Source organism: Melopsittacus undulatus, chromosome 2, assembly GCF_012275295.1.
Source record: "Melopsittacus undulatus isolate bMelUnd1 chromosome 2, bMelUnd1.mat.Z, whole genome shotgun sequence".
In the NCBI taxonomy this organism is placed as follows: Eukaryota; Metazoa; Chordata; class Aves; order Psittaciformes; family Psittaculidae; genus Melopsittacus; species Melopsittacus undulatus.
The window spans coordinates 5910433-5936726 of NC_047528.1; the positions used below are offsets into that span (position 1 = coordinate 5910433).

Consider the following 26294-nt stretch of genomic DNA (forward strand, 5'->3'; position numbering starts at 1 on the left):
AAAATCACAATGACAATCATGAGCAAGATAAATATGGCTGCTAGAAATAACCACATACAGAAGGGGGTTGAGGAGTATAATTAACCTGGCTGCAGCTTCCTTCCTCATCTGCAGGAAGCACTGTTATCTTGAGAGATGAAGTTTCCCTTTGAGAAGTGCCAGTATCTTGTTTTGATCTCCTGGTTGAAGCCTGTGGCCAGTGGAGCAAGAGCAATGACTTGCTGCATGATGTTAGAGCTCCTTAGAACAATGCAGTGTCAGCATCCTGTCTGCCAGATGGCAGATATCAGACTGTAGAAGCCTCAAGCAGACACATGCAAACCTAAAGGGTGGTTGTGATGGGAGCTGCCTAATAGGGATCTGCCCAACACCAGCATCTACTTTTCTTCTGTCTCTCACCAGAGTTGTCACTAGGGACGCTTCTAACAGTAAATTCAAGCTCTTTTATTTCTTTGGCTCCATTACATCCATGGAGCTGTAACCTGAAGCCATTACTCTAGATATAGCTGACTCCCTGACCTGCCTTCCCCCCTCCCCACTCTATTCCTTTGTGGTTTTTTGGGAAGAAGGTTGTCTTTGACGGTTGGGATTGCCCTGTCAGTGAATAGTCCTCTGGAGCCATGGCCTATAAAAGAGGCAAAACAGTATTTTAAATTACTGCTTATAAATGCAGTTTGGTTTCAATGAAGCAGTGAGGTTCATGTTACTGCATGACTTTGAATCCCACATACTCAAGATGGTTATGTAGAAATTATTCTGTATGTTCTATAGGACAGTGATAGGGCCTGCATGGGATCACATTTCTCACATAATTATACACGATTAGTGGCAAACTGTGAGTAAAGGCTGCATTTATACATTGTAAATGAAGTTGTACTGCAGTCTATGACAACCTTGAAAGTTGAGGCTGTTCAGCCTGGCGATGAGAAGGCTGCGTGGAGACCTCATAGCAGCCTTCCAGTATCTGAAGGGGGCTACAAGGATGCTGGGGAGGGACTTTTCATTACGGACTGTAGTGATAGGACAAGGGGTAGTGGGTTAAAACTTAAATAGAGGAAGTTGAGATTGGATATAAGGAGGAAGTAGGCACTGGAATGGGTTGCCCAGGGAAGTTGTGAATGCTCCATCCCTGGCAGTGTCCAAGGCCAGGTTGGACAGAGCCTTGGGTGACATGGTTTAGTGTGAGATGTCCCTGCCCATGGCAGAGGGGTTGGAACTGGATGATCTTAAGGTCCTTTCCAACCCTAACTATTCTATGATTATATAATTTTAACCTTGACTTTCTTTCACAATGGAGGGGATGGTCCAGAGAAAAGGGAAAGGACTCGAGTGCTTCCCTTCCTCTTGAGCTCAAGGTAACTTGTCAGAACATAATAGCAGTGCTGGCTCCATGCAGCAGCTTGTAGGAAATTTCGAAGGTATACTGTAAGAAACTTGCCTTTTCAAGCCTGGTACCTGACCTTTCAGTGAGGAGTATTGTGTGTGTTTCTGGGGAAAGAGGATTTTGGCCAAGTCTATTACAGAATTCCCATTTGAAGGGATTCTGAGGAAATAATCTCTTAAACCTGTTGCTTTTGGTTTGAGTAGCATGTGAGAAGCTTTGTTACAAATGGAAGACAGAATCCTGAAGGAAGAGGCATTGCACCGGATGGAGAACGTGCTGCTGAATTCTTGAACTAGAGCATACAAACTCCCCTAACACATTCCCAGCCTCTTCCCATCTCACTGCTGCAACATGTTACATTTGGCAGGGTTCCCATAGCTTCCTCTAAGTTTTACCTCCAGGGCTTGCAATGGCTTCTGCCTTTCTGGAAGGGGAAAGGAGTCTGAACACTTGGAGTGGGAAGGCAGGTGTGGAGGGCAAGGCATGCATGAGTGGAGTAGGATCCCAAAGTTCAATGGCCTGTCCTAATGGGATGATTCTTTTCTTCTGATTGCTTGGTGACTTGCCAAAAATGGTGTCCTTGAAATGTGCTAATAAACGAACCAGCATGGCAAGTGTATGAGTGTTAGCCCAAGTGGCTGCTTTTTCCCCTTTTTCTGTTCCTGGGGTTCAGGCAATCTTTCTTTAAATAAACAAAATCCAACTTCAAGCCCTTGTGAAGAGGGTTCGTGGAGTGATCCAGATGCTGGCAGGAGGTGAATGTTGCAGATGCTGCCTCACCCAGTCCACTACTTTGTTGTGAATCAGGGTTGAAAGCAGAAGTGGCTTTTATTCCATGCTATCTGGCTCTTGTCTGTCCATGTATGATAGCCACAGACACAGATTTCTTATGTTCTCTTCAATGCAATGTCAATACTTGTGACCACATGTTGGGTTTTTTTTACTTTAAATGAATGTGAGAAGTGTTCTTGATTTGTTTTGTCATGTTTCTCCTTCTCTATCCTCCAAATTGTTCTGCTGCCTTAAAGAACAACTTAAAAACGACTTATCCTAAAATGCTATCATTTGAATAACACTTGATTCTGTGTTTTAGGGTGTGAGTTGTATTGGAAGGGAATATATTTTCATGGCCACCTAGTTCAAGAGGCCTGTAAAACAGGTTTGACTTGAAGTGACCATTTGAACTTCACAAAGTAGTTTAATCACACTGCAAAACTTGTTTCTTTTAATGAAAAATGCATACATAATCTACTTCCCTGATCCCTGATAATTCCAGCTTGTTCTTTCTTGTCTCTTTTAGGGGATGTTTTGTTTGTTTTTAAGCCCTCGACATGCTGTGTCAGTGAACTGTTACTTCAGGAACCAGAGCTGAGTGGACAAGCTGAGAAGACATCATTCTAATGGCGAGTGGGAACGCAACACTTACCCCAAAGGATCTCATCTAGGGAAGCACACATATCCAAGACAGCAGCGTTTGGGGCTCTTTAAACCACTGACTGTGACCTGGTCCAGGTTTCTCAGTAAAGCAGTCTACAAGACTATCCTCTCCAGCAGGATTTAATTTCTACCCTGCACACACAAGATGATTGACCTAAGCTTCCTAACAGAGGAGGAACAAGAGGCAATAATGAAGGTGTTGCAACGGGATGCAGAGCTTAAAAGAGCTGAAGAAGAGAGAGTCAGGTAAGAGATCCAACACCCTTGGTTGTCCTGGGAAAACGTACACAGCTCGCACACCAAGTTACTTGGAGCATAGAAGTAGATAAAACCAGTTGCTGCTGATGGCCCCATATTGCACTGTTGATGTGGTTTGAAGGTTTTTACTCTGGACTAGACTTAGCACAGCCTCTGGGTGAAATGCCTCTAACACACAAATGATTCATTGCTGGCCAAAAAGCCAAGTGTTGATTTGGATGCCTACAATTCCCTCAGGCCAAGCACAGCTGGTACACATCTGGCTTGATATGCACCTGGCTTGGGTTCCTCAGAACAGCATTCAGTTTGCATGTACCAAAACCTCTGTGAACTGAATTAATGGGTAGTAAGTGGAGGGGTTTGTTTCAAAAGAATCATCCCAAAGTCAGTATGGATACAGTCAGCAGTATGTCTGAAGAAGTTATACCTCGCATACATGGAGCCTTGCACCTGCAGTCCAGAGGAGGTACCAGCACTGTGCTCATTACCAAGAGATGTCCTTGCAATTGTGGTCGAAGCAGAAAATTGCTCTCAGTTTTCTTTGTGGTGTCACAGATGGAGCAATGTGGGGTTACTCTAGAGTGTTCCTCTCCAGTATCCTTATAGGCCCCCTTCAGATACTGGAAGCTGCTCTGAGGTCTCCACGCAGCCTTCTCTTTTTCAGGCTGAAAAGCCCCAGTTTCCTCAGCCTGTCTCCATACAGGAGGTGCTCCAGCCCCTCATCATCCTCATGGCCTCATCTGGACTTGCTCCAACAGCTCCATGTCCTTATGTGGAGGACATAAGAACTGTACACTGTGGTCCAAGTGGGGTCTCATAAGTACAGAGTAGAAGGTCAGGATCAAGTTTTCTCTCACTAATTCAATAATCTCCAGGATTCTTCCTTGTGAAGACCTGTATTTCCTATTTAAATGCTTTGAAATTATTTCAGCCATGATCATCTGTGATGCTTCACTTCTACTGAGAAATATGTCTTCTGTGTAGACGTTCCCTACCCTGGAAGTGAAGCAGCAGCCTGCTGCTTGCTGCAAGAGCAGCCTTCATTTGCCGAGTAGCCTCTGCAGCCTTGAGGTGGTTTGGTCAGTGTGCATGCATCATGTTATTATTACTCTTGCTTCTTTCAGAGTAAGAGCACTAAATGGCAAACTAGTAGCTTCTCCTGGTTAACAGTGCTTCTCCTCTCAAGGTTATTTGCTTCTCTGAAGACTGAAGGTAAAATTATTACAGGCAACACTCCCCAATCTTTTTTCCCTGCTATCTTAATGCAACCTGAAGAGATGTTTTCACCACATAGTTTTGTCTCCTGCTTCAAAAAGCAGAAAAGTGACTTTGCTGTAACAGAACGGATGTTTTCTTTAGGTAGAAAAACACTGACTTTAGTCTTGTAATGATAAATCAGTGCCAGGTCTGAGAGTGCTCAGGGGAAGTAATTGTAGATGTGAGTTTGAAAGCAGTATGTGGGGAAAGGAATCCTTCCTGGAACAGATTAAATCAAAAAGCCACTCTCAGTAGTGGTCTGAAAGGGCTGTTGACATGTATTTTTGTCTGTGTAACTTCTCTTTGGTCTCTTGTAATTGTAGTTCAAGAGGGTGTGGTGAAAAAATGGAAGGGACTGCAGGCTGGCACAGCCTGTAATCACCATGTTTCTCTTGATGATAAAATGTTTCCTCTGGCTTCTTAATATTATAACTTCTGAGGAGTTGGAAGCTTATGTATAAAACTGATGTATCTGCATAGATGTGCCACATGGAGCTTGCTTTTTATATATCAAAACACTGCGTGAATTGTATCTCCAGCCAAGGAGATGCAGTGTTTTAGTTTGGATTCTACAACCTTGCACACCTGGAAGATTCTGAGATCGAATGCCATCATACAAAGATTACACCCTGACAAAGTGCTGTTTGTATGTGTATGTAAAGGAAGCCTTTTAATGAGATCATTTTCCCTCTAGAAGGAATTCTGAGGTTTGGAGTGTGGACAAACCAGTAACATGACAAAAGCCTCTTTGAGCAATTTCCTAGTGGAATTTTACACCACCTGATGGAGTTCCCTCTCTGAAAACAGCTCCTAATATTACTTACCTTAGTAGGACTGTGCTGGTTAGACTGGCCCATGCAGCCTCCTTGAGCACTCTGCTTTAATCCCTGGCTTGTTCAGCACTAGACTAGAAGCTGGTTTTCAGCATATTCAGCTGTGAGGATGCTGAGGCACTGGCACAGGGTGCCCAGAGAAGCTGTGGCTGCCCCATCCAAGTTCAAGGCCAGGTAGGATGGGGCTTGGAGCAACCTGGTCTAGTGGAAGGTGTCCCTGCCTGTGGCAGGGGGTTGGAACTGGATGAGCTCTAAGGTCCCTTCCCACCCAAACCATTTTGATATTGCTGACTTTGTTGTTGTCATTCCTGTCCAGAACCTCTGCTATACCCTGCTTCAGCTGGGATTTGGGTATTGAATACAAGTGGGCTAAGCACATAACCGAGTTCCCTGGCAGTCCTAATTCTTCATACAGTTGTATAGTTTGAAACTAATACAGTTTGAGGCTTTTTCTAGAAAGACTAACAGAAGTATATCTATCTTGTGAAGTTCTGGAGTGTGATTGGGTGACTCTCCTGTGGTGGAGCGGGTGGCTCCTGGCACCAGGGTGTCTGAGGCACAAAGCTGTTGTGGTTGCCTTTGTGACAGGGTTCTCTGGGCCCTTCCCAGCAGAACCTGGCAATGCTGCTGTGGGCCATGCTGAGGATTGTTTGCTCCTTGTGTAAACTGAGGAGGCCAATGATAGGGACAAACACAGAGTTGTTTATGTGCTGGGTGGTGACTGCTGTGTGCCAAACCCCTTAATACATACATTGGTGTGGCACTGCAAAGATGCTGCTTAGGATGGGATATATCTAAGGTATTGGGGTGAGCAGAATTGTGGCACTGGGGGAGCCAGACTTACGGCTGTAGTGTGTCCTGAATGTCATTTTAACCTGCCAGAGGGGAGACTGAGATGAGCTCTTAGGCAGAAGCTCTACCCTGTGAAGATAGTGAGGTGCTGGCACAGAGTGCCCTGAGAAGCTGTGGCTGCTCCATCCCTGGCAGTGTTCAAGGGCAGGTTGGACACAGGGGTGTGGAGCAACCTGCTCTCATGGAAGGTGTCCCTGCCCATGTCAGGGTTTGGAACTGAACAAGCTTTAAGGTTCCCTCCAACCCAAACTGTTCTGTGATTCTATGATCTGTAGATTAAGAAACTGCACAATCTTATTTTGTTGTTTCTTCCATGACTTGCTGTCTTCCTTTGTAACTTGTGTTCATACGAGGATCTTTGTGTAACCTATGGAAACAATGGCATTGTCTTTCCAGTGCACTTTTGGGACTTATATGTAAAAACAGTGCTATATGAACATCCTAAAGGGGCACCTTCTGAGGTGGTCACATCAGGGACTTCAGGTGTACTTAGTAGGTCAGAGTGTCTACATGAGGGTGTGTGCTTGGAGGTTGCCTTCAGCCAGACCTGGAACAAGCTGTAAGCTCTTGTGCCTATGCTTGATTCATTTCTTTCCAGCTGGGCAGATGTGCTGAAGGAGACAATGCTACATCTTCACATCTTGAACATCCTTTAGTACTACCTCAGAGGAGGATAAGCCCATGCTTGTCTGCTGCCTGCTTTCCTTCCTTCCTTTGCTTGGCTTTGTGTGGTGATTGCATTAGATGAAGCAGCTCAGAGGCATTTCCCATTGCCAAAGGCAGCCAGGATCTAGCACATCAATTCACCAACAGCCGTTTTGAAATATATGAAACTTGGTCTGTGTTTATTTCCTTTTTTAGCTTTAGCAGTTTAGGATACCTGAGAGATCTGGAGGTAATAAAAGTATCAAGTGGCATTTAGCCACTGATTTCTCAGATATGTAAGTACCTAAATACACCCAGAGAGGAATGTTCCTCTTAGGGCTGTAAGGAACACCTGGTCAGGTGGAAAAGGCTAAGCTCATGTTTTTGGGATTAATTCCTTCTTATGGATATTGTTTAGCACCAAATCTGACTTTTGAGGAAATAATTTTATCCTCTAGCAAAATGTGCATGCTGTTGTTTCTCCTTTTTAACAAAGGCAACTGCTATAAGACTGACTGTGGGTTTGGTGGGGAGATTTGTTGTAGCTCTCCAGAGATGTATTAAAAACCCCCTATAACAAACCAAACCCCCTTTGTTCTGAGCAAAGTCCTTTTGTGCCCAAGTCTCCTTTTGTAACTGGACTAACATAAACTTAAGGGGGTATATATCCTTCAGAGAGCTTTTCTGCATCCTCTGTGGTTTCTGCCAGGTTCATCAGACTAATGTAGCAGTGAACTGCCCTGGTCTGTGAACAGTGAACAGCCCCCTTATGAAAAGCCAGTAGGAAAAGCAGGACTGTTCTTGTCTTAACCTGGTGAGGTTAAGGAAGAGACCCTACACACTGGTCTTGATAACACTGGACTATACTGGTGTCCTGGTTTTGGTTAGGATGAAGTTAAGAAAATTAACCAAAACCAGGACAACCGGGAACTGATAGCTTTTCTTCCCGGTATTGATTGCTAACTTGTCTACTAGTAGCAGATGGATTATTTGACTGGATGATGCTTGTTTGGAACAACCAGCAGAGCAGGGTGGATGGAGTTTATTTTGATGGTAGAAGAGTGTGCTTAAGGGAAAAAGAGGATACTAGTAAGGCTTTTTAACTTCTGTTGCCTCAGTAAGTATAGATTTCCTGCCTTGCAGTGGTACCATGTGATTTAACCCACTATCAGATTCTCCAGAGGTGGGAGAAACAACCTCATTAATGCACATGTAGGCTTTCTGTTTGCCTGCAGAATGCCAGACACTTGCTTTGTGTGCCAATTCCATGTAATCTTGCAAGTACTTAATGCCCTGGGGCGTGAAAGTCTTGTCATCTTGCCTTCAAGAGTTTCACCAAGGCATAAGGTTTTCAGGTTAGATACAAGGAGGAAATTCTTCCCTGTCAGGGTGGTGAGGCACTGGAACAGGGTGCCCAGAGAAGCTGTGGCTGCCCCATCCCTGGCAGTGCTCGAGGCCAGGTTGGACAGGGCTTGGAGGAAGATGTTCTCATGGAAGGTGTCCCTGCCCATGGCAGGGGGTTGGAAATGGATGAGCTTTAAGGTCCCTACCAACACAAACCATTCTATGATTTTATAGTCGGAAAATCATATTAAGGGTGAGCTCAGACTTACTTTAAAAGAGGATTTTTAGTTAATTCCTTCTGACCTTCATTTTGTTAAGTTTAATGTTCCTGTAGAAGAAACAAGTGCTACCTTTTTACAACCTCAAGCTGTTTCACGCTGAAAACTTCAACCTGGGTTAACTGGCATTATAAGAGACCACTGACGGAATCAGAATACATGCTTACAACATATGTAAAGCTGTTATTACATATTCTCCTAATTGTAAACTTGCCATCTGAGCCTGCAATCTGAATCTTAATCTGGATACCACTTGTTCCTTGGTGCCAAGAGGAAAACAAGGTAATGGCAACACGGTCTGCCTTTCTGTTGACTGGGAACCTGGTGTAGAATCAGCACTTGGCTTCTAACCCTGTTGTAGTGTGCTGGGAGGCACACGTAACATTGGAAATCCCTGGGGCAGCCTCATTTCTCAACAATTCCTTTCAAGATAAATCACAGCCTAATGCCTAGCAGTGAAACAGACCCACACAGTTCCAGCAGTTTGGTATTGCTGGTAGGGCGTGCTCATAGCAGAGCTTGAGGATTCAATCTCTAACCTCAGTTTTGCCACAAGTCTGTGATGTCCTGGTGCACACAGGCTGCTTGAAAGTTATTCTCCTTGCCAAGACCTAGAACTAACTGAGGACAGAAATCTGCTGCTTTATTTGTGGCTAGGCAATGCCTGGGAAAAGCTTTAATATTGCTCTTAGTTCCTCAAAAGATGGGACTGAAAGGCTAAATACTTTTCTTGTAGATGAGTAAGCCAAGCTAGCAAAGGTCAAGTGCTATGAAGGTGAGAAGGCAAAAGTAGTTTGCAAGCTATGAGCTTCTGTCACTTCTTACCATACAAACCCTATAATCCAGACAGGTCACTTGTAAAGGAAGTACTGTAGATGGAGAGCAGGTTTGTACCTTTGTTAGCAGCACAGTTACCTCCCAAAGTCTATAAGGCCTGTTGAGGTGGTGAAGTTAAGGTACAGTTAACTCCATAAGCAGGGGTGGGAGCAAGGTGCCTGATGTCTGCTTCCATCCTGCTACATTGGCCATGGGTGATGTTTAATGAGTCCAGAGCCATGACAAATCCTCTGTCTCTGTCCTGCTTATGTTAGTCAAAGCTCTGAGAGTCCCACAAGCAAGTACATAGGCTGACACTCCTGAGTCCCATCCACTTCTACAGTGATCTATTGGTGTGAGCTGACTTGTACAGCTCTCCTACCACACCCTAGTTTCAGTGGTTGAATAGAGGGGAAAGGAGTGAGCAGTGTCTGGTGTAAAAGACTGACTGGGGGTGAGAGCACTGAATACCTGTCCTATGACTCAGTGCCATCCCTCCAGAGCACCTCCCTTGGCATGTGTTGTCACACTGCCCTGCGGCACTAGCTGGGGTCAGAGCTCTGCTTGCCTTGCAGGCTGTGCAAACAGCTGAAGAACCCATCCCCAGCCCTAAGGAGCGTCTGTTCTTGAGAAGACAAATAACACGTGGGAAAGAAGGTGAAAGGGAGAAGCAATCGTCTGTGTAAAAATTGCTTGCATTCCACTATTCCTGCTGGCTGTGCTCATAAACTGCCTGAACAACAAGGAGTTGGCTCATACCTGAGTAATGTGTTTGCTTGAGGACAGAGAGAAGCTACTGCTCTGTTCCTGCTCCAACTTCAAGACCTGCAGCATATAAGAAGTATGTATTTTGGCTCTTAGAGTTATAAGCAAGAGGAAGGGCCAGATGTTAAATGGCCCAGTCATGCTATGGACTGTTGAATCTTGGCATTAGAAATGCCAGTAGTGACCTCAGCTCCTTGCAACCTCAACTGTGTGTAGCTGGTTGGAGACAGGGAAGTTCTTTAAACACCCAGGAGGGACAGACTGTTGACAGTACTGCCAAAAAGACTTTCAGGTATTCAAATGCTAATAGAGCTGATGCATTCAAATAAGCTTTTTCATTTCTGGGTGAAGAAGAAGTTGAGTGATAGGTGAGGATGGTCTTAATGTGCTGTTGGGACTGTCTCAGTGTCCTTTCTCTGCTGTGGATGGTTGTGTGCACTTGACAGTCAAATCTGCAACCTACAATAAACCTTGTCATCAGAGCTACTTGGTTGCACTGGAAGTTCCTTCTCCTAATCTCGTGGACAAGATAAAACTGGCATGAACCTTCTTAGGGTTGGACTAGATGACCTTTGAAGGTCCCTTCCAACCCAAGCCATGCCATGATTCGCCATCAGGCCTGTAGAAGATAGCAGCATCCCACAGCAATGTGGACAATGTTTGGTTTTAAAGGCTCCAATTAACTTGATTTGTTCTGATTTCTCCCCTGAGCTCTGTTATTAGCTTGTTTGCTGCAGGAAAGGACATAAACAGAGAAGACAGATGAAGCCTGACTTGACTTTTTCATTAAGTACTCTCCAAAACTCTCTAGTAACATTCCTGGTGTATGGGTTAGTCTCCAGGCCATGTATGAGCACATGCCTTATGTGTTATATCCCTAATGAGGAAAGACAGCAACCTCTCAAATGGCAAACAAAGCCTCCTCAAAGAGTGTTTCATAGAAGCAGAGTGACCATGAAGCCTGAAAGCAAATTATTTGAAGATGTGCTTCACAGTATTTTAAACAGCTGCAAGTTTATGTGGTGGATCCAGTTTTTACAAGGCCTGTAGGGACAGGACAAGGGGAGAATGGCTTTAACCTGCCAGAGGGGAGATTGAGATGAGCCTTAGGCACAAGTGCTTCCCTGTGAGGGTGCTGAGGCACTGGCACAGGGTGCCCAGAGAAGCTGTGGCTGCCCCATCCCTGGCAGTGTTCAAGGCCAGGTTGGACACAGGAGTTTGGAGCAACCTGTTCTAGTAGGAGGTGTCCCTGCCTGTGGTAGGGGTTGGAACTGGGTGAGCTTTAAGGTCCCTACCAACATAAACCATTCTGTGGTTGGTGGATGAATAAACTGCACAAACTTATTTTGTTGTTTCTTCCATGAGATGCTGTCTTCCTTTGTAACTTCTGTTTGTACAAGGATTTTGTGTAACCTGTGGAAAAAATTGAACCATCTTTACAGTACTTTTTTGGGATGTGTGTTTAAAAGCAGTGCCACATGAACAGCCTAAGGAGGCACCTTCTGAGCCCTAAACCAGCCACACACTTAATTTTGACAGACTTCTATAGCTGCCCTGCTAGCTTATCTCAATTTTATCCTTGGAGAACTGGCCTTGGAAGGCAAAACTCAAGATCTGCAGTTACTGGAGACTCCTTCAGAGCTTTCTCTGCTTGAGAATTTATCATGGCAAAACATACGTATATTTTTCTAAGAGCTGCTTCAGCTGAAGCTCTGAGGGTAACAGGGCTGAGGCTCCTCTTTCCAGCTTGTTGTCATCCTTCATAATTAACTAAGGAACTAACAGGCCACAAGGTAGAAATAGTGTACTGAGATAGCATGAAAAAACCCCAAACCAGCCAACCAAATCCCAAAACTCACAACCTGCTTCCCCCAAACACCCCAAATCTGACTTTGATTCTGTTAACACAAGTAAGTGAGTTGTGTGTCTCGCTTATTCCTTTTTCCCTTTCTCAGGCGTTTACCAGAGAAAGTCAAGGATGATGTTCAGCTCAAGAACATGAGCGGGCAGTGGTTTTATGAAGCCAAGGCCAAGAGGCACAGAGATAAGATACATGGAGCAGATATTATCAGAGCTTCCATGCGCCGGAAGCCTCCCCATCCTGGTAAGCATTTGCTTTACATTTCATTCTGAAAGGGCTGGTTTTTACTCTGCTAACTTCAGATTCTGTTGTCTGTGAAATATAAGAAAATTGGTATCTCCATAACCAGAAAATGATGCAAAAAGATTTTCCATGAGTTTACAGTGTAAGCTTTCTTCTCGCCATTAAAGAGAGGATTCTGTGTGATGACTGCTATCAGGAGGGACTGGCTTGTGTTTCTGTGTAGGACTAAAAGCTCTCCTCACTCCTGATGCATTCTTACTTTCATTCTTGAAGTCCTCTGAGCTATCCTGGAACATGCAAAGAATGAGAGATTGAGGAAATTGAATTTTATGTATAAAATTCCAAGATTTTGGGTGCTGCTTGAGACCTCTGAAGTTCAGTGGTTGGCACCACGAGCTAGAGGTTGTAACTACTGAAATCTGTGCTGGAGTTCTGGCAGTCAGACCTGGCACCCTGTGTCCATGTTAACTTGTAAATATACCCACCATCCCCTACATCATGGTGGGTGCCCCCAAATGATGTATCATAAGTGTTTGCTGAAGCCAGTTGTGTTCATGTACCAGAAAAGTTGCAGACATTAATTCAATAGTACAAATAGGTAGTAGTGTATTGTGTGTAAATTGAGATATTGATGAGCTTTGGGCTCACTTGATAATAAATTCTGTGTTCTGAAGCTCTTCTTCTAAGAAAATCAGAGTGTGGGAAGATAGTGCATTGTGTTTGACATCAGAAATAAATACAGTGTATTGTTTGGAGAGAAACAAACCAGAAGAGAACACAGGAGCTGCTCTGCTGGAGCAGACCAAAAGCCCCAGCACCCAGCTCTGAGTGCCTGGCAGCACGCATGTGCTCCAAGAGCAGGACCAGCCTGCAAACACTTGCACCTCAGACTGTTTTGATGTAGAGAAGGTGTTCCTAGGTTATTTTTCCCCATTAATTTCTTTAAGAAGTTCTTTAAAGCCATGCCTCTCTAACATTCACCATGCCCTGTCTGAGGCATTTTAAAATGAAGGTTTTCCACATCAGAAGTGACTGTTTGAACTGATCACCATTATCACTGGGAAGCCAACTGACCAGTTGATTTCTATTAACAAAAATATATATAATACAGTATACAGGACTTTGTAGACTTCTATTAGAAATCTCTCAACATCTGACTTTCTAATCTAGGGAGTCCAGCTCCATTTTGTCATTCTTTGGGCAGACAGTGATTTTATTTCTTAGAGAAACTGACCCTCATCCCTTCTTTACCTCCTCTAGTTTTCCTAAATCGTTTTGACTCACAAGGGCAAGACTCTTCTTATTCTCTTGCACTGATATTTAAAGTTCTGCTAAAGGGTTTTGCTGTGTGCACTTGAAGCAAGTAAGTACTTCTATCAATGCTGTGTATACATTACAGCATATTATACACCTATATCTTTCTATAGCTTTTGTAACCACAACTTAGCCTTGTTTTCCTGTGTCTAATCCTGAAATGTTACACTTTCTCAGATCCTATATTCCCAGAGATGATGGATAATGGCAGTTTAGTCAGTTTGAGGTTATAGTGTGATGGTTTTGGCCTTTTAAGTTGACAAGAAAAGGCCTGAAACAGAAAAGACTGCAAAAAATCAAAGGTTAGTGTGGTGTGTTTGTGGGTTTGGCTGGTTTTCAACTTGAAGATTATGAAAATCAGCTGTAAAATTGTAGCTAAATTTTACAGTGATTTATAGCTTAAAGGAAAGTACTTAAAGCCATATTATCTTAAAGGAGGGTAATTACTCCCCAGTCTTGTTACTTGAACAAAGGGGCGTACTGGTACATTCAGAACTATGTACAATTGATTGCTTTCAATGACTCATTAGATGTCAAGATATTTTTGCTTGCAGTTAATGGATAGTGATAGTGAAAACAAAAATCTTGCTTAGTTTTACACGCTAAGGAATCCTTAGTGTGGGGTAGAGGGTAGATTTAGATTAGATATAAGAAAGAAGTTCTTTCCTGTGAGGGTGGTGAGGTGCTGCATAGGGTGCCCAGAGAAGCTGTGGCTGCCCCATCTCTGACAGTGTTCAAAGCCAGGTTGGACGGGGCTTGGACTAACCTGGTCTAGTGGAAGGTGTCCCTGCCCTTGGTAGGGCGCTGGAACTGGATGAACTTTAAGGTCCCTTCCAACCAAACCAATCTGGGACTCTATGATTTCTAGTAACATTAAAAACCCATTTTTTCAGATGGCACCAGATCTGCTTCTGCACACAGTGCAGGTACAGGACTTTACAATAGCTGTAAGACTGAATGCAAATACTTGTATTTGATGGTTCAAAAAATCCTGTATGAACATAGGGGAGACAAAAATATTCTTGTTTCATGTTTTAGCTGAAGTGAGTCAGAGCAAATCAAACAAAGCAAAGAACAGCTGGGTGAGCAATGTTAATAAAGAAGTCTTTGTGCCACCAGAGCTACATGGTATTGTGGAACACCAAGAAGAAGAGGAGCAACTGAAATCCAGTTCAAGGTAAGTTGTCTTTTTAATCACACTTAGTATGTGTGATCAGTACTGGTGAAACTTGTAAGCTGTAAGTTCCATCCAAAATACTGTACTTGCCTCTTACTTCAGAGGTCATCAAATGTTCCCTCATTATTGCCCAAGGAATCGGTGCATGTGGAAGGTTGATAAACCAGAGCCATGCATTTAATTGTTCTGTATCCAAATGCAGAACAACCTTCAGCTTACCTCTCCGAGGCAAAGGTTGTTAGTGGTGTGTAGAATGGTCCCACACATGTTCTCATGTCACAAGTTAGTCTGGCTCCCAGAAGCAAGACCATGAGTTTCTAGTAACAATGGTTGGCCATGATCAGTCCTTCACAGTTAGTAACAGGGGCACTATAACCCCTGCATCCCTTCAGTCAGTCACTTAATAAGCCCAGACTGTTAATTCAGCCTGCCTTTTAAGCTTGGGTCATATGAAGAATAAGACTGAGAAATGACTCTTTAGAATTTTCCAAGGTTTTTGACTGCATAGTTTAAAACCTCTGATTTTTTTTTAAGGAAACCAAATGTATTTCAGGTGGAAAGAACCAAAATCTTTTGCATTCTTGTGGAAAATAAGTCAGGTTGTACCAAGAAAAAGAAATGCCTTTCTGGAAGTGAGAGGCTTTCATTCAGAATAAGGGAAGACAGTCAATTTGACTATGCCTGTGCTGTAGTTGTTACAGGAATGCTGGGTGATAGTTTGTGAACTGCAGAGGATTTGGTATTAAATCACTCTATCTCAAGTCTGTAAACACCCCAAACAGCTTAATTTTGCTTTGAAATATCCTGAGTTGGTCTTTGACAGACATGTTCTCTTTAAAATACCTATGTGTAGTAATTCATTGGCCTGCGTGAAGCTTTCAAAAAGCCTGCGTTTGAAATGGAGAGTGCTGATCTCTTAGCTAGGGCAAAGCAGGTAGAAATTAGATGCCTTTAAATGGCCAGATTCCTCAACACCACTGAGGAGACAAGAAGCAGGGTGTAACACAGCTACTACTGTTTGTGCTTTCAGGGAGCAGAGAGAGGTAAGAGCCAGAGTTACTCCTTAGGATGACTGGTTTAATTCTGGTTGTGCTGTCAATGTGCTGTTAAGCTTTCACTTTCTTTGTCTGTCTTCTGAAGCCCTTCTCTGTACATCATCTATTTTCTCTTTGCAGCAAGGCTTCTCTCCTCCTTTGCCCTTACACAGAATCTAATAGCAACTGAATCTTTCACTTTCATGGTCTGCAAATGGGGCACCCACGTTCATGGTGAATGGCACCAAAGGTTGGTGTATGTCTTAACATCTCTGGCTCGCATTGCTGGTCCTACTTATCCTTTACATATCATTGTCAGTGAACTCCAAGGGGTATTTTTGTCTTAAATACATCTGAAATCATGCTGAAAAAGTTCAGATAAACTGCTTTGTTACAGACTTCCTGAATAATCAAGTTGTACAATGAGGATGATGAATGTTGCTTATCACAAGAAGGAGCTTAACTTCCCCCTCAAGTCAGCTGATAATGCTGCCAGTTGTTACTGAATGTAGGTTTTTTACCTGTGGCTTTTACCTGCAGGAATTATTACGGAGTTATGTCTTTTTAGGCACAGCACAAGACATGCTGCTGTTTAATATATCTTTTAGAATATTTTGCATGTCATCCTGCACACCGGAAAAACATGATGATACTTTAAAAGTACAGCCTTAGAATGTTATTGTTCCATTAGAGCTCCACAAATAGTATGTGATTGATAAAAAGTTATACAAGAAGTCTGAAGAGGGACGTTTTACAAGGGTGTGTAGGGATAGGATGGGGGGGAATGGCTTTAAACTGACACAGGGGAGATTTAAGTTAGGTATTAGGGAGAAGCTCTTCCTGCTTCATTTCTGACAGTGTTCAAGACCAGGGTGGACAGGGATTGGGTCAACCTGCTCTAGTGGAAGGTGTCCCTGCCCATGGCAGGGGGTTGGAACTGGGTGAGCTTTAAAGGTCCGTTCCAACCCAAACCATTCTGTGATTCTATGAACAAATTACTCAGACTTTATGTTCCCTATCCTATTCTTAAAAAAACCTAATTCTTACTAAATATGAAGAAAGCTGAGTTCTGGTAGATGTGTTTGTAAACTGCAGAGGGTCACAACCAGCCCTCAGCCAGTTCATCTGCTGCTGAGTCAGGTGCTGCTTTATGAGGTGGAACAGAAATCAGCCCACAACTGTATTCTTAAACTTGGCTTCGTCCCCACCCCCAAATATCTAAATGTAAGCATTTAATTTTATCTTCCTCTTTGGCTTTGTATCATTGTGGTTCTTCTCTTGCATGCAAGAGCCTTTACAGGCTTTGAAGGTGTAACCTTGCACAGAGTTTCACAGGGTGACTCAATCAGTCAATATTACCTCTGTTCCCTGATACCATCTGTCTATATGCTCAAAAGAGGTAACGTTAAAGGGGGTTTATCTTTCCAATTGAGATTTGGAGGTTGCTTTCTTCCCTAGGCCAGGGAATACTCTTAGCCTGCATTGAACAGGGGACAAGTGTTCTGCAAGGTGGAAGCTTGCACAAAAGCCCTAATCCTTACAACTTCATGTAACTTTTGTGCAACAGGGGTGCTGGGATACTTAGATAAGGCCAATTTTGTTTTGTTTTCTTAATGGGAGGCCATTTGTAAGTAGAATGTATTGACAATGCCTGCAATTCTATATCTCCTTTCCTCATCTTTGCTCCTGCCTTTGCCTTGTTACTTCTTTGTTCCTGTCCAGTGCTGTCCAGTCTGTGTGGAGTTGGGCCTCCACTGAGGCTCTCAGCACTTTAGTTTGCTGAATTGCAATGCAGAAATTCTTTAATCTGGGTGTATTTATCAGTTTGGCCTCACACAGTTTCATAGATTAGCCTTGTGAATGCAGCATATCACGGAACTGTTTGTTCAGTTTTTCCATTGTATGGGTTGATATTTTCAGAGCCTTTGTAATTAAACTTAGTTATAGGATCCTGGGGGTGTGTTTTTTCTCTGTTTTGTTTTCTTTAGAGCAGGCTTTTGGCATGCAATGCCAAATTATCAGCTCTCTAATTATTCTATGGTAAGTCTGAAGTAGCATTGCATTAAAACACTGTGGGATTGTGTGTGTGTTCCACCTCCCCACCTGACCAAAGAATGTCTTACAGGTTTCTTGCAGTCCAGGGTACATATCAGTGTTTTCTTTGTCTAAAATGACTGAAGGGTTGAAGTATTGTCGTGGTTTAAATCAAGTCTCCCAACTCCCTGAGAGTTAGGAAGGAGAATCCAAAGAATGTAGCCCCCACGGATTGAGATAAGAACGGTTTAATTGCTAAGGCATAACACAAAACCCCTACTGCCATTTACTACTACAAATAATAATGATACAGCAAACAGCAAGTGAAAAGAATACAACACCCCACCAGCCACCGACCCATAACTCACTCCACCCTGCCTGGCCGAGCACCATGTGCTCCCTCCTCCATTTTTCTCCAGAGCTCTCCCCTCCAGCCTTCTCCTTCCCAGTATGCATCCTGGGCATCACGTGCTATGGTATGGAATACCTCATTGCCTAGCCTGGGTCAGGTGTCCTGTCTCTCCTTCCTCCCGGACTCCCCTCCCACCTGGCTGGAAAAAAAAACCTTGAACAAAAAACACCCTCAAAACATGCTCAAACCATGACAAGTATTCATAACCTGGACTTTAACATAATATTGTTTGTCCTGTTCGGTGATTGATTGTGGAGATTGAGATACAAAATGTAGGAGCACACAGGTGCTCTTAAAAAACATAAATTCAAGGGCTTTATTAAAGCAAGAGCACAAACTCCAGTTCAGCAGAATAAATTTTCTTTCAATAGATGTATCTTCACACTTAAAATATTAGGACTTCATCAGGGACTGTAGTGAAAGGACAGGGGTAATGGGTTCAAACTTGAACAGGGGAGATTTAGGTTGGATATAAGGAAGAAATTCTTCCCTGTGAGAGTGGTGAGGCACTGGCACAGGGTGCCCAGAGAAGCTGTGGCTGCCCCATCCCTGGCAGTGCTCAAGGCCAGGCTTTATGGGGCTTGGAGCAGCCTGCTCTAGTGGAAGGTTGGAACAGGAGGAGCTTTAAGGTTCCTTCCAACATAAACCAGTCTGGGATTCTGTGAACTAAAGTCAAAGATTGTAACATGAAATGATCTTTTTAAAAGAAATTACAAGTTGTAATATTGAGCTCTTTGAGAGCTAGATTTTTTTCCTTCCACTTTGATTTCCTAGAAGTATAAATGTAGGACAAGGATGAAGATGGTATTGTTTGTAGAATGGCTATGTATATATCAATTTTACTCAAAGATCTAGAATTGTCAAATATAGTTTCTGTTATGCCAACTAGAAGTTGTATTGAGTTCTTTAAAAAGCAAAGAAGCTTCTGCAAGGAAACAAAGCATCAAGAATATCCCCTTGCTATGGAAAGGAGAAAGTTTGCTTCTGAATCTCATGAGAACAGGCTAAATAGAAAACTTGAAGTGCTAAGAGGTTATATTTGACTATGTAGAAATGAATCTTTGTTTTGCTTTTAAAAAAGGTTTAAAGTATGTCCTGTTTGCTGAAGGTGTTCTGTGCTTTTTTCTTTGCAGTTCTAAAACAATAACCTCTGTGTTGGACAAACCAGAGGAAAGACCTGTGAAGGCAGCAGTCTCCTCAGTAAAGGTATGACTGGTATTAAATATAGCAGCAGTTTTCTTACATTTTGTGTGTTTCTTTGCTTCAGTGGTAAAGATAATTTAACATTTGAAGAAGAAAGATTATAAGTTTGAAAAAAAGGGGTATCTTTTTATTGGAGGGAGATAATGAAAACCATTAAAAGCTGAGTGCTGAATTGCTCTTATGGCTATAGGAAGCAGCTGTCTGTGCTTGACATTATTTCCAGCCTCTTCGAGCACTGAAGAGAATTGTCCTGCTGTTTTCTGAGATCTCTAAAGTCACAGAATTAGAGATAAAATTGTTTAACTTGCAACAACTTGGGATTTTCAAGTGTCTTAAAGTGCTGGCTTATCTCTGCTGGTGGTGATGGAGCAAGAACAAGATGGAGCTGTATCACAACCACTTCTGGTAGTTTCCTGGCTCACATTGTTGAGGTGTTTTGTCATGCAGCCAATTTTAGAGGTATGTTTTCAGGCTCTTTGCTGACAGGGTAGTGAGGCAATTGCTGCACTATGATTTACTTTGTGAAGACTGAACTGATATAACAATTTGACTGCAGTTATAATGTTCATTCCTTTTTTTCTAGCAAAGGAGAAATCCATTCAATTCTATTACATCAGGTGAAAACTTGCACAGTGGGGAATCAGAAAACAGACCAGCCACTCTACCTCAGCTACCAAAGAAGGGTAAATGCACTTATTAAGCATCTGACTCTGGATTTCCTGGTGTTCTATATGGAAACTATTTTTACTTTCCTTGCTTCTTCTTGTAAGATATCAAAAACTATCTTAACTGCTTGGAGTTATCAGCTAGGTCATTACAAACCCCATGTAAAACATGTGAATATCCTCAGGAAATGGCTGTTTATGGGAGTAGATGGGTTTTGCTTCCTCTCATTTACTCACAATTCTAGTCAGTATTATACACTCCATCCAAAAGGTCTGTTTATCCTGAATGGCTAAAGAGAGAAATTTCCCTGAATCTGGCATAATTATCTTTATGTCCTTCCAGTCATTGCTGCAGTTGGCTCAACAGAAGCAGCTCAACTCTCTTTGATCTTTATTGTTTCCTTTGTTTTCTTATTCCTGTTTATTTTCCAGTGTTCCCTTTCCTGCAGTATTCTCTGCAAGCAGGTAGATGAGTGATGATATATCACAACACAGGCATTTGAAGTTGTAATTTACAGGCTTATGTGTTGAAATGACTCTAATGTCTCTGTGATGAAACGTGCCAAGAGGAAAAGGAAAACTTGAACACAGAATAAAAAACATCTCCTTCCTGGGAGATCATTCCTGCACCTTCCCTTGTTCCAGATGAATATGGAAATAGCCTGTTTCCATTTCTGGAGGTTGCTGTTTATCTTCTGAACCTGAAGAGGTGTATTCCCTGTAAACTTTGTGCCTTGCAGGAATAAAGCTGATGGAAAAGCTGGTGTGCTCCATCTTTGGAATCATCAAATAGCTCATACTTCTAGAATAAGAAACAATTATAGGATTATCATCTACTAAGACTTCCTACTGCCTACATATGAAATCAACACCTATATTAAATATCTGCATTTTACTGCAAATGTTTTTAATAAATCAGTCTACTCACTGTGTTCTAGACCTGCACTATGTCATATACCTCTGTTTATGCAGATGAATGTCATGTATACTCATGATTTCTCCTCTACATTTCTTACAGAAACTTTGCCACCCTCAGAAGACAGCCAACCTAAACCCAGCTTACACAATGATGAAACAGAGAAGCACAAGCAACCTTCTGTGGAACCTACAGATGAATCACAGAAAGCAGTGAAGCGTCCTGTCCCAAAAGCTAGGAAACTAATTCACAAAGCACCAGATCCTGTGTCACAAAGAGAAGACCTTGTTCCAAAAGCAGCTGAGCAGACTGAGAGGATGAATGGCATCACTACACCACCCAGGGGCATTCTGAAGCGCAGCTCAAGCTCCAGTTCCACCGACTCAGAAGTTCGTGTTAGTCAGGTGTTAGATGGTCAGAAAAAGAATGGTCTTCCTACTGCAACTATATTTGAAGGAGAAGATGAGAGTTCCCTTCGGGAAGAAGCAGAAGACTCCACACAAATTTCACTGGAAAAACTGAAACAAGTGAGGTTCTCATCTAGCACAAGAAAAGGAGAACCTCTGCAAAGCCCACAGCCACATCATGGTAGAGAAACAGGAGAGTTTGGCTTGTTAGACTCTGATGAAATAAAAAATGGTGGAAATGATGCTATTAGATTAGATTCATCTGGGAATAAGCAAATTTCTGCTGGAAATCCTTTAGGAACCTATACATCGGCTTTACAAATAAACCCAGTAAATGGCTTACAAGAAGATACATCGGCATCCGGCCCTTATGACACTAATAGGTCAGTCTCCCTGATTAATGAAACCTTGCAGACAAAGACTGTCACTCCTAAGAAACTTGAAACTCCACAGAAGACCTCCAGCAATATCCTGCCAAATAGCAATAATGAACTGAGTGTTGATGAGACATGTGAAAATAAACCCAACCAGATCTTGCACCATGAATCGAAATCACACAAAGACTTTACTGGTAAGAGACTAATAGGAGTGATGGATAGAATGTAATACCATATAGCATGGATTCCTTAATGTTTGAATCACATGTATCTAGGAACTAACAACTAAGGAAAAGAAATAATAGGAAGTGTTCAAGGAAGTATATCTGGAGAGCAGCTTTTTACAAGGGCATGCGGGAAAGGATGAGTGGGAATAGCTTTAACCTGACAGAGGGGAGATTTAGATTAGATATAAGGAAGAAATTCTTCCCTGTGAGGGTGCTGAGGCGCTGGCACAGGGTGCCCAGAGAAGCTGTGGCTGCCCCATCCCTGGCAGTGTTCAAGGCCAGGTTGGACACAGGGCTTGGAGCAGCTGCTCTAGTGGAAGGTGTCCCTGCCCATGGCAAGTGTCTGAGCTGGATGAGTTTTAAGGTATCTTCTAGCCTAATCCATTCTGTGAGTATATGAATGTGCTACATACTGCAGAATTAAATTCTAAATCACTTTTTGTATTTTAATGCTCTAATGTAGACAGTATTTTTTAGATGATCTTCTATTGACATTCTTCAAATTGACAATCAGAATAGAGCCTGAATTAGGCACCTTTATTGTGGATGATGGAAGCGAAGTGACAGCATTTGGATAAAAATCCTGTCATGAGGCCTGGTAGATCTGCCTGCACAGGAACTGAAGAGGTTTTGGTGTACTGCTGTTGAGTGTCCTTGATAGTAACCCAGTTGTGAATTTGGTGATTTGCTCATGGGACTAAACACAAACATGCTGGATTGTCTGCCTGCTCCATCCCTCCATGTAGCCATTCCCTTTAGAATGAGGATAACCAATTTTATCAACTCACACCCTCAAAAGTGACATGATTCCAGCAGGATATCTTGGTGCAGGAATTTATAGGGGGCCTATAAGGATGCTGGTGAGGGACTCTTCATTAGGGACTGTAGTGATAGGACAAGGAGTAATGGGCTCAAACTTAAATAGAGGAAGGTTAGATTGGACATAAGGAGGAAGTAGGCACTGGAATGGGTTGCCCAGAGAAGCTGTGAATGCTCCATCCCTGGCAGTGTTCAAGGCCAGGTTGGACAGAGTCCTGTGTGACATGGTTTAGTGTGAGGTGTCCCTGCCCATGACAGGGGGGTTGGAACTGGGTGATCTTAAGGTCCTTTCCATCCCTAGCTATTCTATGATTTTATGATTTCCTTGCCTGCAGTATGGTTCTTTTCAAAAACACAAGAGAGAACTCTTTTCTCTGCTAACAGAGATTTTCAAGCTAGATCAAGCACTTTCAGAGTCATGTGTCTGATTCCTAACTGATAAGTCTGTTTGTTGTAGATGAACATCAGCTTTCTGCTAAGACAGAAGCACATGAGGTGTCAAATACCAATTCTACAAGTCTTCAACAAGGTAAGCCTGATCTTGTTGAGGAGCAAGATGCTAAAGCCACTTTAAAGCCTGACAAAAATGCTGATGAACTCAAAGTGGCTGATGAACCTGTGTCAAAAGTTGTAGATTGGTTTGAAAGAAGTTCTGATGTTGAAGATGGGAAATTTGTGTCAGCTACATCCCAAGACAGGGAACCCGAAGAGGAAGTGGGCTTCTCAGCCAGAACAGCAGTTCTTCTTTCAGAACACAGAGGGCCCAGCATGGCTGGAAAAACAGGAGTTACAGAAGAGTTACTGTCTGGAAAGATTAAAAAACACAGCAGTATTTCACCTACATCACTTAGGTCAGGAGGTACACAACTGATTACAGAGAGGATAAAACCTAAGAAAGAGGAAGAGAATGAGGAGCAAAATGGCAAATCACTAACTGAATTTGACTGCACAAAAGTTGAAGAAGAACATGGTCAAGAAAGCAAGCGACAAAATGAGAAACCAAATCTCTTGGAACATGAAGAAGACAAGCTACCAGCTGAGAAATGTGAGTCAGAGAAGGCAATAAGAGCAAGAAGAAGAATAAGGGAGATCAGAGCATTCTGGGAAAGGAGTCAAACTACTCCTAGTCATGGAGAGAAAGAAGTTAGTGTCAATACTAATGCATCGGGTGATGGTGCATTGCGAGGTCTTGGGGTAAGTGACAAAATAAGAGCAACTGCAGCGTGTGTATCTAATGGATTGGATGATCAAAGGAAGAATACACCAACAAGTGTTGAACCAAGTTGTGCAAGCCGGGCTTCAGAAAATGAACATCAAAACTCTTTTGAGTTTAGACCAGGCCATGCAGCTGGAAAGACAGAAAGAACATTTCCACCTGATGAAGTTCATGAATATACAGAATTACCAAAGGCTGGTGACTTGCAGCCAAGGGTTGGTGCCACTTCAGCTTCCCCACAAAGCAAAGACAAAAATGAGAAAGAAGCACTTAAAAGAAAAGCTTCTGCTTCCTCCCAACAGAGACCCAACTTCCAGATTTTGTCTTTAAAAGAGAAAATCAATGAGAAGTCCAAGAATCGAATTTCGGATCCTTTGCAGTTCCAGAGTTTGAGAAACTTCTGGGATACTGGAGCTAAATTAGAGAGTAGCATTGACAGGGGAGATGTTTCTTTGCCGAATAACACTAGTTCAATAACCCATGAGAGAAAATCAAAGGAAAATGAAGAAGGCAGAGATAATGTGAGCAAGGAAGAGTTAATCCAACAACAAACCCAAATGTCTGAGAGAGAGAACCCACAGGAACCTGATTCTGTGCTATGTGAACTGCCTCTAGGATCTGCTACTCTGAAAGCTCAGAATGTGACACGGGCAATGTCACAGCTGGACAGAAAGGCGGTCATCTCAAAACCCAAGGAAAAGATGGGTCTTCCAGAGCAAGAAGTTAAAGAATGTGTAGAAAAAAGTATTGTTTCATCGAAAGAACATCCTGTTTTGTTGCAGTTGATCCAACCGCTTGGAGATAAAGATGCTTTAAAGACAACACCAGTAGATGATTGTCTATGTTTACCCACAGAAAAAATGAAGAAGACTTCTCCATTGGGTATCAGTCTCCCTAAAGAGGAAGTTGCAGAGACTGTGGATAAAATGGTTCTACCTAAAGCTGAGCTGGATGTATTTAAATTAGGCCTAAAGAAGTTAGAAAAGGAAGCCTCTGAGATGTCATCTAGATTGAACCTAAAAGAAAACACTTTGAGACAGCCAACTCTTCACTCAGATCAGTGCAAGGTCTTTGAAAGAACAGTAGAACAAAGCCATGACTCTTGTCCTGCTGCTCAAAAAGAAGAAATAGGCGAAAGAACAGGAAAAGTGAATGTGCCATCAACAGGTGAGCATGAAAATAAAGGAAGCCTGAGGAAATTGTTTAGGGAATTTGAGGCTTTCTCTCTACGGCCTCAGGCAGCAGGCAAAGATGATATTCTTGAGGGTTCTCAGAGGCTTGAAGCTAGTTTGCAGAACCTGCTCATAGAACCCTTTGTATCTCAGCCTTCTGAATACAGAAGGGTGAGAATAAAAGCACCCACTGACATTAATAGTACACTGCAAACTACTTGTAGTGTAGAATCAACGTGCCAAGAAGTTACTGGTCAGCCTGAAGAGATCAATGAGACCATAGACAAGTCTGTTGCCACATCCAAGGTCAGTGGCTTGAGTTCTGCTTTAGACAAGCTGCTAAAGGAGGCTTCTGAAAGGCCACCTCCTAAACCAAAACGAATTGACAATGCGGTACTGGGGGCTGCTGAGGTGGAACTCAAAAGCACAACCCGTGAGCCTAATGGAGAGTTGCTGCAGGAAATTAGTGAGACCATAGAGAAGTCAGTTGCCCCATCCAAGGTCAGTGGCTTGAGTTCTGCTTTAGACAAGCTGCTAAAGGAGGCTTCTGAAAGGCCACCTCCTAAACCAAAACGAATTGACAATGAAGTGCTGAGGGCTGCTGTGGCAGAACTCAAAGGCACAACCTATGAGCCTGGTGGAGAGCTGCTGCAGGAAATCAGTGAGACCATAGAGAAGTCTGTTGCCCCATCCAAGGTCAGTGGCTTGAGTTCTGCTTTAGACAAGCTGCTAAAGGAGGTTTCTGAAGTGCCACCTCCTAAACCAAAACGTTCTGACAGGGCAATATGGAGGGCTGCTGAGGTGGAAGTTAAAAGCACAACCCGTGAGCCTAATGGAGAGTTGCTGCAGGAAATTAGTGAGACCACAGAAAGACTTGCAGTGTCCAAGGCTGAATATGCAGCATTTGATGTGAATTTGCAGAAGCTACCAAGGTATGTCTCTGAAACACCAGCTTCTGTGGTGGGAGATAGGGATAAGAAAATGGAAGGTAAAATACAGAGTAGTGTAAGTGGGCACACTCCACATCGAGAGAGGGACCATCCTCAACAAATACAAGAAACAGCAGAAAAAGCTTCAGTTTCAAACACTGCAAAATTCAGGGAATTCAGGCGCTCTTTAGAGAAACTTCTTCGAGAAGCACCTGAAGCTTCATGTCCAGTATCCAGGGAGTTACATAGGCAAGAAGAGTTTGGGGATCATATTCCCTCACAAAAAGAGACTGTCTTCATGACAATGTCACAGCCATGTCATGCTTTCAGTAGCTGTCATACACAGATGAAGACAGCTATCAAAGGGGGAGCTCCAGAACAAAATATCAGAGCTGCAGTAAGTGAAACCGAAACTTCTG

General features: G+C 42.9%; 1 protein-coding gene across 6 annotated transcripts in view; it reads left to right on the forward strand.

Moving 5' to 3' along the window:
* The first annotated feature begins 2953 nt into the window (after nucleotides 1-2953).
* SYTL2 (synaptotagmin like 2) overlaps nucleotides 2954-26294 on the forward strand; it is a 38864-nt gene continuing 15523 nt past the window's right edge. For 4 of the 6 annotated variants that reach the window (XM_034074619.1, XM_034074620.1, XM_034074616.1 and 1 more), the window contains exon 1: nucleotides 23098-24941. In XM_034074619.1, coding sequence (XP_033930510.1) covers nucleotides 23327-24941 — 1615 coding nt within the window. In that variant the 5' untranslated portion in view covers nucleotides 23098-23326. The other 2 variants (XM_034074618.1, XM_034074621.1) reach the window with 2 other exon arrangements.